The sequence below is a fragment of the Bos javanicus genome, chromosome 16, assembly GCF_032452875.1.
Source record: "Bos javanicus breed banteng chromosome 16, ARS-OSU_banteng_1.0, whole genome shotgun sequence".
NCBI classification, from domain to species: domain Eukaryota; kingdom Metazoa; phylum Chordata; class Mammalia; order Artiodactyla; family Bovidae; genus Bos; species Bos javanicus.
Window position 1 is genome coordinate 45,629,573 of NC_083883.1, and position 20,425 is coordinate 45,649,997.

At 41.9% G+C, this 20,425-nt stretch overlaps 1 protein-coding gene across 6 annotated transcripts in view; it reads left to right on the forward strand.

Annotated features, from left to right (window-relative positions):
- Nucleotides 1-20,425, forward strand: part of RERE (arginine-glutamic acid dipeptide repeats) — a 416,914-nt gene that overhangs the window by 277,591 nt on the left and 118,898 nt on the right. For all 6 annotated transcript variants that reach the window (XM_061382835.1, XM_061382834.1, XM_061382837.1 and 3 more), the window contains 2 exons: nt 13,649-13,697; nt 19,589-19,713. In XM_061382835.1, the coding sequence (XP_061238819.1) occupies nt 13,649-13,697; nt 19,589-19,713 (174 nt within the window). The remainder of the gene's footprint in view (nt 1-13,648; nt 13,698-19,588; nt 19,714-20,425) is intronic.

Consider the following 20,425-nt stretch of genomic DNA (forward strand, 5'->3'; position numbering starts at 1 on the left):
GCTAGAAGGCTAGGATCGGGGGCCTTTTAGGAAGCTTCCATCAGAGAAAATTTCAAATACTATGGTTCTGGATTTTAATGAATTCCTGTCTTGACCTTTGCATTTGTGTATGGATTGGAAATGTTAACTCTTCCAAATGTTGACTAATTTACTTTGAATGAATCCTGATTTTTTTTTCCTTCTGGAAAGTTTATCAAGCCTGTCTTAGATTAATTTGCTTGGGAGGGGAGTATACTCTCACAAATGAATTTTAACTTTCAGTGAAGCACTGAGTTGCTATTTAGTGGCTAAATGAGGGCTCCCCTAGTGGCTCAGACAGTAAAGAATCTGCCTAGAGACAGGTTCAATCCCTGGGTCAGGAATATCCACTGCAGAAGGAAATGGCTACCCATTCAGGTATTCTTGCCTGAAGAATCCCATGGATAGAGGAGCCTGGTGGACTATATAGTCCATGGGGTTACAAAAAGTCAAACACAACAAGCAACTAACACTTGCACTTTCATGGCTAAATGATAGTTGAGTTAAAATATTGGAGTCACTTATTAAAATAAATTTTTAATTTTACATAAAGTAAATATTTAAGAAAGTTTTATTTAATAAAATTTCTAATAAAATGAAATTTAGTGACTGCCAAAGGCTCTGGAAAGTAGTAGTTGAGCTAAAATCAGACTTGGTTCCTACCCACATGGTGCTTTCAGTCAGGATAGCCATCGAGAGAAATAATTACACAAGTGAAATATAAAATCCTGACTGTGACAGAGACTGAGGGAGAGGTCAGTGATGCTTTGGGAACCCCTAATAAAGGAACTGTCTCCCTTTCTCACTCTTGCCAGTGCTTGCAGCTAATAATAGTCCTGACTCCTGTATGACAGACATGTATCAACTTCTTTTCATGGATCATCTTTCATTTTCATAGCAGCCTTGCAAAGTAGCCTTTATGAATTTGATTTCAGAGATGGGCTCAGAGAGATTGAATTGTGTCCTCAAGATTACACTTAGAGCTGACAGAACCTTGATAGTGTAATTTCAGTCCAGCTTCATTTGACTCTAAAGTCTGTACTCCCCCCAGCACCCAGGCATCTGGACTCAGGTGTGTCTAACAAGTCTTCGCTCCGGGCAGTGAGGGCGCTCAAATCATGGGGCATCCTGGGGACATGGAGAGCACAATGATTTTACTCACGTTTTTGGATCTTACACTGAATGGTAATATGTTATGGAGTAGAATATAAATGAAGGTGAAAGAGGAGAGTGAAAAAAGTGACAAACCTACACAGAGTATTAAAAAGCCGACATCACTTTGCCGAAAAAGGTCTGTCTATGGCACCCCACTCCAGCACTCTTGCCTGGAAAATCCCATGGACGGAGGAGCCTGGTGGGCTGCAGTCCATGGGGTTGTGGAGAGTTGGACATAACTGAGTGACTTCAAAATTCACTTTTCACTTTGATGCATTGGAGAAGGAAATGGCAACCCACTACAGTGTTCTTGCCTGGAGAATCCCAGGGACAGTGGAGCCTGGTGGGCTGCCGTCTATGGGGTCGCACAGAGTCCAACACGACTGAAGCGACTTAGCAGCAGCAGCAGTCAAAGCTATGGTTTTTTCAGTAGTTGTGTACAGATGTGAGAGTTGGACATAAAGAAGACTGAGCACTGAAGAATTGATGTTTTCAAATTGTGGTGCTGGAGAAGACTCTTGAGAGTCTCTTGGACTGCAAGGAGATCCAACCAGTCAATCCTAAAGGAAATCCACCCTGAATGTTCATTCGAAGGATTGATACTGAAGCTGAAGCTCCAATACTTTGACCATCTGACGTGAAGAGCCGACTCATTGGAAAAGATCCTGATGCTGGGAAAGATTGAGGGCAGAAGGAGAAGGGATTGGCAGAGGATGAGATGGTTGGATGGCATCATCAACACAATGGTCATGAGTTTGAGCAAACTCTGGGAGATGGTGAAGGACGGGGAAACTTGGCGTGCTGCAGTCTTCAGGGCGGCAAAGAGTCAGACATGAGGTAGCAACTGAACAACAACAAAAACAACAAGAATATAAAACTTACATTTTTTTTAAAGAAACTATGTCAGACTTCAAAGAAATTTCAGACCTATTGGAAAGACTGCTTTAGAAATATGTGTTCATGCTGAAGAAATCTGAGACACCCACCATGCTGTTGTAGTCTTCCTTCTTATCAGTCCTTTTTCAGTCCTGCCTGCCACCTTTCTGAGAAGAAGTGATTCTGGTAAATTGTCTTTTGATTTCCTAAAATTTGATGTATTTCATTCTGGACCCATAGTCTATCTCTGTCATCACTTTCTGAATGAGCTAGTAGCTAGAGATTCTAGTCTTTTTTCTGTTGATTTCATGTCAGTCTTCCTGTTCAGCTTGACACCCTCCAGAAAAGATGAGAATGATCTACTGTCCGAGCATTCTGATATGAAGGACGGATAAAGGAAGATGGCACTGTGATTTCATTCATTCACAGCACCAGCCACAGAGCAGGGTCTGACTTGAGAGTTACTGGTCCCAGCCTCTGGGGAATGTGCCAGGGGGAGGCCATGCATTATATTCTGGGTATGGATTGTGATGGAAAGTAGCCACGAAGGCTGCCTGTCAAAGGCCTCTGTTCTACCAGCTTGTGTCTTCTCCCCATGACTGCAGATCCTTGTCCCTCTTCTTTCCCTGTAGATGCAGATTCTTGTCTTAAGCAGTCACCATGATCACATAGAGATATTTGGGGGTCTTAAGCAAACATTCACAGACCTTGGCCTTCCTCACTGCATCCCTCTCTTGGGGGCAAGGCGTGGTGTTGTCCTGGCTGCTCTTTTTTTACAGCCAGTGTGCTCTTCTCAAGGAGCTTCCTGCATCTGGCCAGGCACCCCTGCCTTATCTCTTCTGCATAGATGCTTCTCCCTGTTTGATATTCAGTTGCAGGCTCCCTGCTCCTTTTTGTCCATTCCCTGTTTACTTCTTAGACTAAAACGTTTCCATGGTAACAGGTTACTTTTCAAAGGGAACATCTTGTCATTTTATTTAATCCACTGCAGCTGAAGAGGACTGAAATATTAAGTTGTAGTTGCCATGGACACTGCTTTGTTACATCAGTTTCTTTTGTGTCAGATTTCATATACAATGAATTTCTTTCTATTTTTTTAAACTCAAGGACTAAACACAATGACTTACCATTATTGTTGTAATTTGGCTTATGGGACTATTTTTTCATATTCCAGAGCAAAGATGTGTAGAATAATGGGGATTAAACTCAACTGTTTTGAAATATGTATATTATTTACATTAGTGGCACAGAGAAATACTTCCTTTCTGGTGAGGATGGTGAATTTTTTTTTTTTTTTTTTTTTGTAGTGTGCTTCACAGCTAAGTATGTCTCAAAAAGGATGACCCCACACCAGATATCTCTAGTAAATTACAAAGAAAAAAGGAATATGAATCTCATTGCTTAATAACTATGGCATTATTTCTTCAGTAATTTTTTCAGCTGTTTGGAGTATATTTTTAAAAATTTATTTTTAAAATATTTATTTATTTGGCTGCACTGGATCTTAGTTGTGGCACGTGTAATATCGTTCCCTAACCGGGGATTGAACCTGGGCCGCCTGCATTGAGAATGCAGAGTCTTAGCCACTGGACCACCAGGAAAGTCCCTCGACATTCTCTTCCGAGGGGCTCTATTTGTCATTTGTTCAACTTTTTCATGTCTGGCTTTCCTTCTTACCCGTAGTCTATCTGTGATGCACCATTCACTTAACCTCTTGTTTTGCTTTAAAACAACTTTTAATTTTTTAGTTTTATAGGAAGAGTGTCAGAGAAGGCAATGGCACCCCACTCCAGTACTCTTGCCTGGAAAATCCCATGGATGGAGGAACTTGGTAGGCTGCAGTCCATGGGGTCGCTAAGAGTCGGATATGACTGAGCGTCTTCACTTTCACTTTTCACTTTTATGCATTGGAGGAGGAAATGGCAACCCACTCCAGTGTTCTTGCCTGGAGAATCCCAGGGACGGGGGAGCCTCGAGGGCTGCCATCTATGGGGTCGCACAGAGTCGGACACGACTGAAGTGACTTAGCAGCAGCAGCAGGAAGAGTGTTCCCATGTACCTTTCACTCACATCCCCAGTAGGTATGTATAGAACTCCAGTGCAGCATCAGAACCCAGGCCTGGGATGTTGGTACAGTATGTGTACAGTTCTGTCACATCTCATCGCAGGTATAGCTTTGTGTCACCACAGTCCTAATCAGGATCTGTTCTGTCATCACAAAGATTCCACTCCTTCCTTTCTCCTCCCACCATTCCCAACACCTGGCAACCATCTCTATGATTTTGCAATTTTGACAATGTTATGTAAGTTGAACTTTGATGGATTTTTCACTTTTAACATGATTTGTAGATTTAAGAAAAGCTTTTTGATTTTTGTCTTACTTTGATACTGGAAATGAACATAGAACTGAAGTATGGAAAGGGCTGTGTCTTCTCATAGTAATTCTGTTTTTAATTAGTTGTGTAATATTGGTTCAGTAACTTAATCACTCTGCCATATGGAATGTGGAGCTCTAACTTTGTAATCAGCTAAACTTGAATTTGAATCCTGGTTTTTCCAACCTGTTACCTGTGTAATCATGGGCAAGTTATAAACTCTCTTTGCTTCAGTTTCCTTATCTGGACAGGTAGTAATAGCACCTACTGTGTAGGGTCATCATCCTTAAGGTTAGATAAGACAATGTCTGAAATTTGCTGAGCTCAAAATTCCTGGTACATTGAAAGTGTTCATTGTGTATGTTAGTTTCTTTATCGATGTTACAATTACTACCATTACTATTATCTATTAAGTCAGGATACTGCCTCATAGAGTTGTCAAGGAATAATGAAATAATGTATACCTGGCATTGTTGTTATGTTTGTTTAGTCTGTAAGTCGTGTTTGACTATTTGTGACCCCATGGACTGTAGCCTACTGGGCTCCTCTGTTCATGGGATTTCCCAGCCACGAATACTGGAGTGGGTTGCCATTTCCTTCTCCAGGGGAATCGTCCCATCCTGGGGATCAAACCCACATTCTTGTGCATTGGTAGGTGGATTCTTTACCACTGAGCCACCAGGAAAGCCGTGCCTGGCATAGAGAGCACTTAGTGAGTAGTAACTAGTGTTATTATTTCGCTTGTATTTGTCATACAAGTATGTTGTTCAGTCACCTGGTCGTGTCCAACTCTTTGTGACCCCATGGACTGTAGCACACCAGGCCTCTTTGTCCCTCACCATTTCCCAAAGTTTGCCCAAGTTCATGTCCACTGCATCAGTGATGCTATTCAGTCATCTCATCCTCTGACTCTCTCTTCTCCTTCTGCCCTCAATCTTTCCCAGCATCAGGGACTTTTCCAGTGAGTTACCTGTTCACATTGGATGACCAAAATACTGGAGTTTCAGCTTCAGCATCAGTTCCTCCAATGAGTATTCGTTCATTTAATGGCTTGCCTTGAAAACAAACCGAGATCATTCTCTCATTTTTGAGGCTGTACCCGGATACTGCATTTCGGACTCTCTTGTTGATTATGAGGACTACTCCATTTCTTCTATGGGATTCTTACCCACAGTAGTAGATATAATGGTCATCTGAATTAAATTCTCCCATTCCCATCCATTTTAGTTCACTGATTCCTAAGATGTTGGTATTTATTCTTACCATCTCCTGCTTCACCACTTCCAGTTTACCTTGATTCATGGACCTAACAATCCAGGTTCCTATCCAATACTGTTCTTTGCAGCATTGGATCTCTCTTTCATCATCAGACACATCCACACTGAGCATTGTTTCCACTTTGGCCTAGCTGCTTCATTCTTTCTGGAGCTATTACTAGTTCTCCTCTGCTCTTCCCCAGTAGCATATTGGACACCGTCAGACCTGGGGGACTCATCTTTCAGCGTCATATCTTTTTGTCCTTTTATACAGTTCTTGAGGGTCTCACAGTAAGTATACTGGAGTGGTTTGCTGTTCCCTCCTCCAGTGGACCACGTTTTGTCAGAATTCTCCACTGTGACCTGTTCATTTTGGCTGGCCCTACACAGCATGGTCCATATCTTCATTGAGTTATGCAAACCCCTTTGCCATGACAAAGCAGTGATCTGTGAAGGGGTATACAAGTATAAGATACCTAAATTTAAGGTAATATGAGGGGAAACCCTGAGGCAAGGGTAAAGATGTACATCGATGTATCTTGCATTATCCTGGGATATGACTTCCATCTTTGGTTTCTTATTGCATATGGAGTATCCATCACCTACGTGTGAGATTTACTACTTATATATTAGCTATTGTTGCTTATTGAAGGATTAACCTGTCATTTTCTCAATTAGGGCCCTTTTAAATTTTAGCCACCAGCATATTTTTAAGAATTTATTTCAGTGAACATTCATTGGACAGTCTTGTTCTTATTGATCCGTTGGTAAGTTGCTAAGTCATATCTGACTCTTCATAACCCCATGGACTGCAGCCTGCCAAACTCTGCTTTCAAGCACTATCTCCCAGAGTTTTCTCAGGTTCATGTCCATTGAGTCGTGATGCTCTCTAACCATCTCATTCTCTGCCGGCCCCCTCTCCTTAAGCCTTCAATCTTTCCAGTGTTAGGGTGTTTTCCAGTGAGTTGGCTCTTCCCATCTGGTGGCCAAAGTATTGGAGCTTCACCTTCATCATCAGTCCTTCCAGTGAATATTCAGGGTTGATCTCCTTGCAGTCCAGGAGATTATCAAGAGCCTTGTCCAGCACCCTAATTCAAAAGCATCTGTTGTTCTACACTCAAGTTAATCCCAGTCCCCATGACTTCAGAAAGTGGCTGCAGACTTTACTTTGTTTTCCATTAATATGGATGCAGTGTCCATTCTCTTCCTGTGAATTTCTCTGTGTAACAGTGTCAGAGTTCTTAATCAAGTTATATGTGTGAACATCTCTTTTCTTCAACAAAAGTATAATATTTCACATTGATGGGCTGGAGTGAAGAAGTGTAAGCGAACAGGGTAACAGGTAATACAAAACAGGAAACAACTCAATCTTCGTAATTAGTTAGGCCCCAGAATTTTCTGAATTTCATAATGTATGATATGAATAACAGTGCTTCTCACAGCTGGTTTGTGGGCCCCATTATTACTTTTATCAGATCCTGCCCTTGAGTTCCTTGTGATGAAATGGGAAGCAACATGAAAGACCAGAAGGTGCATACCAGCAGACTCGGTTTGTTTCAGTCCAAAACTTAACTAGCTACTTCTTTCATGGAACACCATTTTTATTTGAAAGAATAACTGATAGACTGTGGATACTCACTTGGGTGCTTGGTGGACATTTTCTTGATAAAGATCTTGGTGAGCCTGCCATTTTAAGGAAAACAGCTGTTTTCCCAATGCAAGATTGGAGCTTTCAAGTAATAAATAGAATTTGGAAAAAGTTTTACCCACCACTCTGAGCTTAACAGCTTCTATACATTAACAGACTTTTCTTACAAGATGTATGGTAATACTAATGAATGTGATTTTAAAAAAACTATCAATATTTGGAAGATCTGCAAACCTCTTTGTTGTTCAGTCGCTAAATCGTGTTTGACTCTTTGCGACCTCATGGACTGCAGCACACCAGGCTTCCCTGTCCTTCACTGTCTCCCAGAGATTGCACAAACTCATGTCCGTTGAGTCCATGATGCTATCCAACCATCTCATCCTCTGTTATCTGCCGGGGACCAGCCCCGGCTGATCCAGGGTATTCGAAGGAGAGACGGCGTAGGCGAGGATCAGGATACAATAGCTTCAATTAGATATTAATTAAAGATATAAAGAGTAATAGAATAAGGATAGCTCAGTAGGAAAATTCAGTGCAGAAAAGAGGCTGAGTAGCTTGGTTTACGCGGGGGACCAATAAAACTTCAAGACAAGAAGCTTGCACCACTTACGTAGGCCGCAGGCGTCCTTCCGTTCTCCCGAAGGAGAGGAGACACTGAGGCCTCCCCGGTCGGATCTTAGAAGCCCAGGCAAAATTAGTAAGCATGGTGGGTTCCGCGCTCCAGATGGAGACTCAACCAGAGTGAGAGAGCGAGCGACATGGGGAGACCAGTATTTCGAGAAACTGATCCCAATTCTTTATTTTCCATGGTCTACTTTTATACACTGAGATGTTATGCAAAAGTCACGCGGGGTCAGCAGTCCTGACTTTTATCAAAGTCAGGTGCTTCATACAAAGGTATACAGAGGTCTTAGGGGTGTTACATCATCTTCTGGCCAGGGGGGCCTGCTGACAATTTACGACCCTCTCCTTGTGACAGTGGTCAGTCAATCAAGACACTTATTTCTCCAGGGCTGATTATTCTCAAAACAGACGCCACCCAAGTAAAGTTACATTCCTACAGGGTGAGGGTGTAGTGGGTTTTAGTTAAGGAAAAAATTTACTTAGCCTAAGGTCTAACGTGATTAATATCAAAGGTTAATACTTATTTCTTCTATATATTCATTAATGTGTGTAAGGGCAGGGGATGTGGAGACTTAGCAACAAACATTGGCTCAACAAATGAAAAACCCTTCACCAACACAATTTCTAATTAGCCCATTATACTTATACTAATAGTTTTCTAACTTTTCTAAGGAACCTGTTTTTAGAAGGTTTAAAGCATCTCGTGCCTCTCACGGTTGGGAGGCTGTGAGCAATCACATGTGGCCGGACGAGCCTGTCAGGCAGGCCAGAGAACCTTCAGAGGAGTTTGTAGGTTAAAACACTCTTGTCACACCCAAGAGTTTTTATTGACTGGAGCTCTAGGTTAACTCCTTCTCCGAAAGAGGTGGTGGGGGACAGCCCCCCGTAAAGTCAGAGGTGTAGGTAAGAGCACAAAGTAGTAAAGTAGGCAGGCTCTGGTTATGGGGGTAGACGCTCGAGGATTTCCAGGGGGACTCCTGAGGCTCGATCCCGCCTTTGCGTATGTCGAGCCTCCTTCCTCATGACCTTTGTCACGGGCGGAGTACCTCACTCTGGCCCCCAACAGTTATCCCCTTCTCTTGCCCTCAGTCTTTCCCAGTATTAGGCTCTTTTCCAGTGAGTCAGATCTTCTCATCATGTGGCAAAAGTATTAGAGCTTCTTGAACGACTATTTTCTATCTAACAAGTGCATGACAAAATCATGAGTGGAAAATCCATCAAAGACCAATAAGATTTTAACGTACAAAAGTCCAAAAATTCATTGATAAGGTTTTAGAGTAACACTGTGCAAAAGACCTTTAGGAAACAATCTCATGTTGAGTTTTGGTGTAGTATCAAAAAGAATATCCATAATTATCAAAAAGACTAGTCAAATGGTCTTTCCTTTCTTGGTTATGTAATCTGTGTGAGGTTAGTTTTATTTTTTTTCATATACTTTAATCAGAACTCATTGCAGCAGACTGAATATGGAAGCAGATACAAGAATCTAGCTGTCTCCTATAAAGTCACATCTTAAGGAGATCTGTGAGAATGTAAAACAGTGCCTCTATTTTCATTGTTTTTTTTGTTTAAATAATATTGTTTTTCATAAGAATGTGTTATATTATGTCATGAGCCTGTTGTTACATTAAAATAAGTAAATATTTTGAAACTTCTCAAAAATATAGCTTTCTTAAGACTTCAATAACTTTAGAATTAAAAGATTACCTAAAACCAGAAAGTTTGAGATTTGCTGTATTAAGTAAAAGGAAAAATGTAGTAGTCAGCATAAGATGACTGAATGTTTTCTACAGGCTGTTGATATTGCATTTAAATAATTCTGGTGATTTTTATCAATTGTGCATTCTAGCAGTGTAGAAATACTCATGTAACCAAGGAATTTCCCATTTGCCTTGAATGAGTAGTAGTGCCAGACAGGTACTGTATTCGATACTGGGAGAATACAGAAAAGGGATGAAATCTCAGTTTCTGTACTAGACAGTCCCAGAATGGGTGGAGGTAGATGTCCATTAGTCATGGCAGAATGTCGCCTGCTGGCATGAGGTGGGAACCTCAGAAGGAGCAGTCGGGCAGGGAGGTGGCAGCCGAGGACCTTTGAACATAGAGCATGGCTGCTATTGGGAGGAGGAAGGACTGAGATGTTCGGGGGATTCCAGATCTAGCTGAATATTGGCAGTTTCCCAGGAGGAAGCCTACTTTTTCTCTTCATTTTAGTTCATATTCTGACAGTTTTTGTGTTAGTTGCATCCAGTTTTCTTTAGTAGCGTATATCACTATCTACCTCTTTTTCTCTTGGACTTAAAAATATTTCTGCAATTTATTCTCTATCTGTGAGTTCCTGGAGATGGTAGGCTCATGCCATTGTATTGTCTGTTTACCTTGGATCCTAATCTTGCTCAAATACAACTTTGTTGTGTCTCTTGCTGGGAATCCCTAATGTTTAAAAATTGCATGTTATAAACACTTTTTTGTAAAAACTGATTTTTAATTTTAAAGGATTCTTTGCTTTATTTTGTGCTTTTCAGTCCACTCATTAATAAGTACCCTTCGTTGATATAAAAGAGAGAAACTGACTTCTCATTTTGGCTTTCCCAACATTTCCCAACATTATTTTTCTCACTTTGTGTCATTATTAGCAGTATTAACAGTTATTAGTCTCCTATTTTTATACAAATAAGTGGGACATAAGGAGTTTTTTATGAAGTATTTGTGGGGTTTTAGTATTGGGGATTTCCTCGGTAGCTCAGCTGGTAAAGAATCCTTCCTGCAATGCAGGGGACCCTGGTTCAATTCCTGGGTTGTAAAGATCCGCTGGAGAAGGGGAGAGCTACCCACTGCAGTATTCATGGGCTTCCCTGGTGGCTGAGACTGTAAAGAATCCGCCTGCAATGTGGGAGACCTGGATATGATCCCTGGGTTGAGAAGATTCCCTGGAGAAAGAAACAGCTACCCACTCCGGTATTCTGGCCTGAAGAATTCCATGGACTGAGGAGCCTGACATGTTATTGTCTATGGGGTTGCCAAGAGTCAGACTCGACTGAGCGACTTTCACTTTCAGTTATTGTGACGCAGTTCTTTTTTTTTTCTTTAAGATTTTTGATGTAGACCATTTTTAAAGTCAGGATGAGATGGCTGGATGGCATCACTGACTCAATGGACGTGAGTCTCAGTGAACTCCGGGAGTTGGTGATGGACAGGGAGGCCTGGCGTGCTGCGATTCATGGGGTTGCAAAGAGTCGGACACGACTGAGCGACTGATCTGATCTGATTTTTAAAGTCTTTATTGAACTTGTTACAATGTTGCTTCTGTTTTATGCTTTGGTTTTTTGGCTGTGAGGCATGTGGGATCTTAGCCGCCTGACCAGGGATCCAGGCCACAACCCCTGTGTTGGAAGGCGAAGTCTTAACCGCTGGACCACGAGGGAAGTCCCTGTGGCACAGTTTTGAGCTAAATATGATAGTTCTGGTTTATTAACTAAAAGAAAAAAGCAAAAAAAAATAACCCCGCCTTTGAAATAAAAATGAACCAGGATTGTTTGTCCTGAAATTATCCAGGACTTAGCAGTGTGTGGCAGTGATGGGAAGATGCTTCCATAACCAACCACTTGAGAACCCTGGCCCAACATAGACCTTCTAGAAGAACCTGAAAGTTGAGCTGTGGGGCACACGTTGCTATGTGGGCTGTGGCTGAAATTTTCGGAGATGATACATTTGGGCCAGACCTGCTTCTAGGCAGGCAAGCCTTTGGAAAGTATTTAGAAATAGAGGAGAGAGCTTTTGGCAACGAGTTTTTGCTTTTAGCTAGTTATAAAACAGAAATGGTAGGTAACACTGACTGCCTTTTTTTTTTTTAAAGAAGTACTCAGATTAAAATAGCCTCATGGCCTTTGTGGCTCCTCTACGTGCTTCCTAAAACAGCTGTTTGTGATCCTACGTAAAACCCCTGGGACATCAGCTCTGCATCTCGGGTGGCTAGTGAGTTAAAGGCAGCCCCTCATGCCAGCCTTTCTCCCACCCTGCCTCTGTCCCTCTTTTTCAGTTTCCTGCCTCAGCGGGGTTTTGGTCCCACTTGGGAATCCGCCTCTGCCCTGATTTTGGGCTCCTCATCTCCTTTAGGGCTCTCTCCCCTTCTTGAAGCCTGCCTAATTTTGATCACTCCCCTGAGCATTTCTACCGTTCTGAAATGAATTGGGCTTATGAACATAGTGATTGGACCTGTTCTGGTGTCTGGGGCACACCTGCTGCCTCCCTAGGTAGACGGATTGTGGATTGTAATGATCTTAAGGAATCAGACCACTTTATTTTTGTTGGTCTTCTCTCTGGTCTTCTCTCAGCTCATACTTGCTGCCCTCTTTGCCAAAATAAGACTTCATGAGAAAAATTATCAGATTGAAGGAAGTGCTGGACCTGAAAGAAATAAGTTTTTCCAAAATTCATTTTATAGCTTCAAAACCAATGGTGTGTGTGTGTGCATCCACGTGTGCGGGGGTGGTGGAGGTATCAGATTCATGGGAGAAAAGCCAGAGACTGGGCTTGCTTTTTGGTCTTGGCTGTTCTGCTCTTCAGCTTAGTCCAAGTCAGCAGATAGTCATCTAGCAGCCCTCGCTGCAGAAAAGACTTCTCTGCCCACTAGTGAAAGCTCACAGGTGACTGTAAGACTCAGGATGTATCACTGGGCAGGGAGAGGGTTTTCCCGAGAGAGTCAACAGATAGCCGTGATGGGAAGAAGTCAAGGGTAACGGAACTCTGGGAGGCGGGGCCTGCATTTCTTCATCCACAGTGTATACACCCTGCATGCCCTGTGAGGGCCTGGCATGAAAAGACCTTCAGTGAATATTTCCAGGAATGAAAAGGGGAAGATACCCCACACTTCTAGGATGTGTGAGGTGACATGGGAGGAGATAAAGCAAGGTTTCGGTGAAATGCTGGTTTTCTGAAGGAGCCTGGGCGGTTTGGATTTGGCACCAGGGAGGGCGAGTGCAGCAGATGCAGTGAGAATGTCATGGGAGGGAGACGGTCCATCACCTCCTGGACCTGCTGGGCTCATGCCCGCACATCCCTGAACATCTCTGCTCCACTTCACTTTGTTAAAAAGGCCTATTCTGACTGCCCTGTATAAGGAACTGTAAAAGCTCATTCTTAACCACCCCTTTAGTTCCGTGACCCATATCAACACCTGACCTATTATTTGTTCTTTTGCTTTTTAATCCAAATTAGAATGAAAGTTCCCGTAAGCCAGGAATATTGTTATTTTCACTGCTTTATCCCCAATACCCAGGACAGTTCCTGTCTTGCAGTAGGTACTTAAAAAATATTTGTTGAATGAGAGAATGAATGAATGACCCAGTGTGTACACTAGGAATCATAAACTGTCTTGTTTATATTTTAATTAAGTTTATAGTAGGGCACCCTGAAATATTTTGAAAAGACACATGGATTGCGATTTGTACTATAGGAATGTCCATCTCTCTGTGGGGTGAAAGGAGGATGGTATAGAAACTCAAGGCAGGAAGCTGCAGTAAAAGGGCTTTTAGAAGAAAAATGTTGCATGTGGGGTTGGGGCGGGAGTGTATATGTGCAGGCAACATTACAAATAGTGGGGAAGCTAATTCTTCCTGTGTTCTGCCTCTTGAAAACATGTGCTTATTTATGTCAGAACTATGCTCTGCTAACCTGATGTGCTCTTTTCATGACAGGAGGCTGAACAGTACCCAGGGAGAAATTCGTGTTGGTCCTAGCCATCAGGTAAAGTGAATTTTAGTAACTTCTTTAATAGGTTTTTATTTCTTATTATTCATCTGGTCCTTTATTCTTTTGAGCAGAAACTTAGAACTGTTTTTATGCTATTTGGAATTTTATATAAATGAAGAGATTTATTTTTTAAAGACAACCACATACTTTAAAAAAATTATGGTAAAGTATATACAATCTAAAATTAACCATTCTGACCTCTATAAAGCGAATGGTTCAGTGCCTATAAATACCTTCACATCATTGTGCAGCCAATCCGCAGAACCTATTCGGCTTCCCAATCTGAAACTCAGTTCCCATTAAACAGTAACTCCTCATTCTCCCCTCCCCTCATTCTGTGGCAACCTCCCTTCTCCTTTGTGTGTCCACAAATCTGACAGCTATAGATACCATATCAGTGGAATCAGCCAGCATTAGCCCTCCTGTGTCTGGCTTGTTTTCTTAGCATAAGGTCTTCAGGGAGCTCCCACATTGGAGCATATGTCAGGATTTGATTTCTTTTTATGGCTTAATTGTTCATTGTATATATGGTTGTTGATCTGTCAGTGAACATTTGGTCACTGTGGGCTTCCCTGGGGGCTCAGCTGATAAAGAATCCGCCTGTAATGCGGGAGTCCTGGGTTCGCTCCCTGGGTTGGGAGGATCCCTGGAGAAGGGAAAGGCTACCCACTCCAGTATCGTGGCCTGGAGAATTCCATGGACTATATAGTCCATGGGGTCGCAAAGAGTCGGACACGACTGAGTGACTTTCACTTCACTTAATGCTTTCATTTAGCTTTTTAAAAACCCCATTTCCTTCAGAAAATTCAAAGTGATTAAGATGTTTTGTAAGCTGGAAGCTTGTTGAGTCATGACCTGTGCTCTTCCATGTTTTATTCAGTTTACTAAGACTCTGCTGTTCTGTTTGTCATCTTGTCTTTTGATCTCTATATCAGGTAGGATGCTTTGACAGAGAGGGCCAGAACACTCTGGCTGAACATGGCTGTTCATGGTCTCACATATCATCACGTCTGGTCAGAGAGGACCAGGCTGCGCTCCGCTCTTCTCCAGTTCTTGTGATTTGGTGTTCAGCTATACCCATGGGCTGCCTTCTTCCTTAGGCCAGGAGCTGAACTTGATTCTAAGATACACTTCTTCCGTTCACATTATCTCTGATGTCAAGCTTCATTGTACATCCTGCGGTGTGATTATAATTTAATTGGCAGCATTTCTTCTTTCTCAATGCATTTAATAGTGGTTCTTACAGTGAATGAAAATGCAGCAAATGTTGAGAGGAGGGAAGGGATACACACTGCTCTCCTTTCCCCTTAGTAGAAGGAAGATTTTCCTGGAAGGTTTCCATTAGTCCCCACATGTTATTGCCATGGGTGGGTCATGTGCCTATATCTAGACTTGGGAAAATTGCTGTCTTGACCCATGGTAGCCATTACATCCTAGCAATATGATGTGGTGTCAAGTGAAGAGGCAAGAAGAGTTACTGACTGGAGGAGGGAGAGGGGGAAGACGGGAGACAGTAGAGCTGAAGGATGGTTCCTTGCTGGAACCAGATGCACGTTCTCATCTTTGAAAGTCTACAGCTGGAAGATTCACATATAGGGGACTTTCTGTATGTAGATTCACTGTCTAATTGGACTTGTTACTTAGGTTCACACTTTAAGATGGTGATATGCTAATCCTGTCATCCCTTCCTTTATTAGCTGATCAACTTTTCTCTTGTCAATTTTTGATTACCTGAAACACATAGGAAAGGCAGGATAAATGCTTGTATCTTTCCCTCTTTTTACCAGTTGGTTCTCTAACAACTTCCATTCGTCATCAATGGGTTTAAAATTACTCACATGCTAACCAGATGTTGTTATTCTTACTGATGAGATTAAATTATCCATTTGGGAGCTAGTAGGTTCCTTTTCCTGCTGTCTTCTGTGTCCTTTTCACTGGACCCCCATGATCTTTGGTTAGAGTATATTACCTAGTATGACATGATTTTTTTGTTCTCTTATATATATGTTCTCTGCCCTAGATCTGGAATGAAACTTTTGTAATGACCCCTCATTGTTTTAGTGTAGGGCTTCAGATGGTAAAGAATCCGCCAGTAACGCAGGAGACTTGGCTTTGTCCCTGGGTTGGTTAGTAGAAAGTGACATTTTTTGGTTGGCTGCTGCCCTGTTCATTATTACTGGGATAGATACTATTTTCAGGCCTTTTCAGAACAGATTAGGAAATATGCTTTCCCCTCACCCCTTTTCTTTTTTCCTTAATTTATTTATGTTTTAGAGATAATATAGCATGGTCTCTTTCTAATACTAATTCAAAATTTTATCTAGGCCTTATATTTAATCCTATAGATGAAATGTTCTATCATTCACATCTGTATCTTTTCCCCATGTCAGAAAACCAATTTTTTTAAATGACATCAAAATAATTATGTATTTGCCTTAGTCCTGTAATGCTTACATAGCAGCTTAGAATAATGGTACTCACACTGCTATAAATAATATGATTATTTGAAACAGCTTAGCATTCAGTTTTTATTTTGGCCATAGAATGTATCCCACTAAAGCTCTTTAGGGAAATTAGTATGTTTTAATGTTATCTGAAATGATTCCTCAGTTCAGTTCAGTCGCTCAGTCATATCCAACTCTTTGCAACCCCATTGCCTGCAGCACGCCAGGCCTCCCTGTCCATCACCAACTTCCTGAGCTTGCTCAAACTTATGTCCATCAAGTCGGTGATGCCATCCAACCATCTCATCCTCTGTCGTCCCCTTCTCCTCCTGCCAGGATCTTTCCCAATATCAGGATCTTTTCCAGTGAGTCGGCTGTTCACATCAGATGGCCGAAGTATTAGAGCTTCAGCTTCAGCATCGGTTCTTTCAGTAAATATTCAGGACTGATTTCCTTTAAGATTGACTGGTTTGATATCCTTGCAGTCCAAGGGACTCTCAAGAGTCTTCTCCAACACCACAGTTCAAAAGCATCAATTCTTCAGTGCTGAGCCTTCTTTATGGTCCAACTCTCAGATCCATATATGTATGACTACTGAAAAAACCATAGCTTTGCCTCCTACTGTCGGTAAAGTAATGTCTCTGGTTTTTAATATGCTGTCTAGGTTTGTCATAGCTTTTCTTCCAAGGAGCAAGCGTCTTTTTATTTAATGGCTGCAGTCACCATCTGCAGTGATTTTGTAGCCCAAGAAAATAAAGTCTGTCACTGTTTCCATTGATTCTTGGAGAGGAGCAAACTCAAAACATAGTTAGGTGGATTTATTTGATTTTGCTTTAGAGTTTTTAGGGGATTGTTCTTCTTTAAACTTTGTTTTTGTAATTATGTAAAATACATGGCTCCAAAGTCAAATATGCAGATGAATTATGTTCAGAAAGTTCACCTTCTTTCCCTGTCTCCTCTTTCCCTGTTCCTTCCCTCTCTGATAGATAATTATTAGTGTTTAAAGGTTTTGATTTATCATTCTTATTTGTATCCTGCCCCACCCCCTGCTCTTAGATAAACAGTAGCATAACATAAACACTTCTACCACCTTTCTTTTACCTTCTGGCACTCTGTCTTGGCATTCCCTCTGCTGCAGTATGCAAAGCCCCTCCTCATTTTCTTCTGCCACCTCTTGGGACCCCTTGGCATGGGAGAAACAGCTTATTCTTCCAGCCCCCATCATCTGGAGTTTGTGCTGTTTCTAGTCATTTCTGTTACAAGTAATGCTGTGATGAACAGGTTATGCATGGAGATTTTTATTTTGCCCAGTTGTCTTTGAGATATTATATTATCCCCAGAAGGGGGAATGACTGGCTTAGAGGGCACATGTAATTCTAAGACTATTACAGCGTTCCCCTGCATAGAGATTGGACCATTTTGTGTTCGTGCTGACAACTTAATGTGAGTGCCAACACGCAGCCTCGTGTCTCATCACACTTTGGCACTGTGTCAGTCTGATAGGTCAGCAATGGTATCTCAGTGTCATTAATTTGCATTTCTCTTGTCAGCACAGTTGGCCATCTTTCCTATGATTCAGAGCCACCTGCATGTATGTTCTTTTCTCTAAGCAAATTATATTTCTAGTCCCTTTTTCTCTAGGAGGGGTTGGTTCTTCTCCACAGCAATAGTATTTTTTTAAATCAATTTAACAAACAACTATTTGAGAGTTACTGCTGCAACTGCTGTACGTGGTGCTAGGGAAACAGCTTGGTACAAAATGTCTGAGACCTTTTGATACGAGTTGCTGTTGTGCTTTAATTTTAAGGAGAACTCACTGTGGCTCCCATTCTGTACTGAATTAAGGAAGCACACCATTTTGAGAGGGTGCAGTCAGCACCTGATACACAGTGAGAGGCTTGGGAGGTAGACTGTGAAGCAGAGTGTGTAGACAGTAGCCTGCCAGCTGCATGGTTGACTCATGTTGAGTTTTGCCACACAATTGTTTTTAAAACTTGAATAACAAACATTTAAAGCCGTGAACTTTCACATTAAATTCAAGATTTCTGGACTTTGGGGAAACCTGAAGTATGTATGAGCACTGGTTCCCGCTCCTGCGTGGCATTGTTCTCCAAACGGGACTCTCTCCATCTCATCCCGATCCCTTCACACCTAACACCTGCATGCTCAGAGTGGGAGCTGTTGTCATGGATGGATTTGAGTACTTGGAATGTGGCAAGTCTGAACTGGGATGTCGCATTCTGTTTACTGTGGACAGCAGAACATTTAAAGTGAAACATGAGGCCCTCATTTTATTTTTGTTGGCTGTACACTCTGCCTGCTTCAGTCGTTTACAGTTTTTGCCTGTTTCTGTGGACACTGGAGCTTTTAAACTGCAGCTCTTAATTTAAAATATTAAATTAATGTGACCATGTTCTTGATTTAAGAAAATAATAAGAATGTGTGTGTTTTGCAGATGGGTGACTTTTCATAGGCCTCTGAGCAGTCATGAGGCCTGTTTATACTTGCTCGGTTCCAGTAGTGGAGGGTGAGACAACACTGGAGATACTGGGTTGGCCAAAATCTTTGTTTCAGTTTTTCCATAACAGTATGCCAAACACTCGAACAAACTTTTTGGCCAACCCAATATTTGCCTTTCTAACAGAATTGATTTGGAATCTTGGTTGTTGAGCACTATTTTTCAAATCTTCCAAAAATTTTTTTAAATTGAGGTGTCCTTTATGTATAGTGACCTGTTTGTATCGTAGGTATACTCTTCAGTCCTCTGTGACAGTTCATTTCAAGGCACAGAACATGGGTCATCTCAGAAGCTCCTGCCTACCCCTCATCCAGCAGCTGCTCCTGGAACCACTGCTCATTCAATTTCTGTCACCATCATTTAGTGCTCCTGATTTTATTGTTGTTACCTTTATGGATTTTTTGTATTAATATGTCTACTGATACGTGACTCATTGATCTTGACTCCTAAAAGTAGCATTGGTTTGCAGAGTAGTTCACTCATTGTTTTAGTATACATCCTTAGGTGAGACATACATACATATATATATATATATATATATAGGTAAACGTGTTTTATTGGATGTGTGTAGTTCTCCCTTCTTTATCAAGGAGCTCTTATTCCCAAAACATTTTTTGTTTTGATACTTCTTTATTCACATGTGCCCACTTCTTTTTCACTCTGTGGACCATGCTGGCACCACTTTACGTTGACACTGTTAGCAGTTCCTTAAGTAGAGATCAAGTCCATTATGAAATCTCCTGTGGTAAAACGATCCCAGAGTGTGCGATGGGCCAGCTTCAGTGACTCATGAGTTTTCAGTTATTTCAGTACTGCCGAAAGAAAGAGGCTCAATTAGCTACTGTGTCTGTCCCCAAGGCCTGCCTGCACAGGCAGCTCTTTGAACATGCCTTGATTGTGACTTCTTCATCCCTGTCTTACAGGCCAAACTGCCCGACTTGCAACCATTCCCTTCTCCCGATGGAGACACTGTGACCCAGCATGAGGAACTGGTCTGGATGCCTGGCGTTAATGACTGTGACCTCCTCATGTACTTGAGGGCAGCAAGGTAATAGGAGTCCACACCCTCCTGCTTTCTGAATCGATGAGTGATCAGTAAACTTTCCCCTTTCCCCTGAAGTTGTGTTTATATATTGGGTATTCTCTGGCTTTACGTTTTGTTATGCTCTCTGTAACTAGAGCCCTGCTCCTTCTTACTGGAGAAACACAACTTTTGATGGTAAGGTCACTTTTTTCCTCCTTGGTGTTTGCCCCAACTCAGATTTTAGAACTTTTCAGGAAGAAAACATCGTACGTCACACATTCTAGTATCAGCGCTTCTTAATACAGTTGAGTAATTGGCTCATCCAGCGCATCTTAAAATCCCATTCCATATTTCTTTGCTCCATGGCTGTTCATTGGTATCTGACCTAAACTTTACATTTTGAGGGCTTACCTATATGAATACTTGCTAACCTGAAAATGCCTAAATTACAAAATGAGAAGTTCACGTCTGTCCCAGACATGTCACAGTGCAGGCAGGGCCTTCCTTTGTCTGCAGGGGTTTCTGGGACTCACTCACTGCAGTATCAACAACAGGCAACAGAAATGTTGAAGCAAGGTGGTGATGGAATTGTAACTCTGGCTGCTGTGTGGTCAGCAGTGTAACTTGGAGGCTACAGCAGAGATGGGGTCTTCAGGGCAGGGGTGACTACTAAGAGTTTTTTTCACCTCTTCCATGTTTGCTTAGAGATGGTTAATGTACAGCATGAGGCAGATTA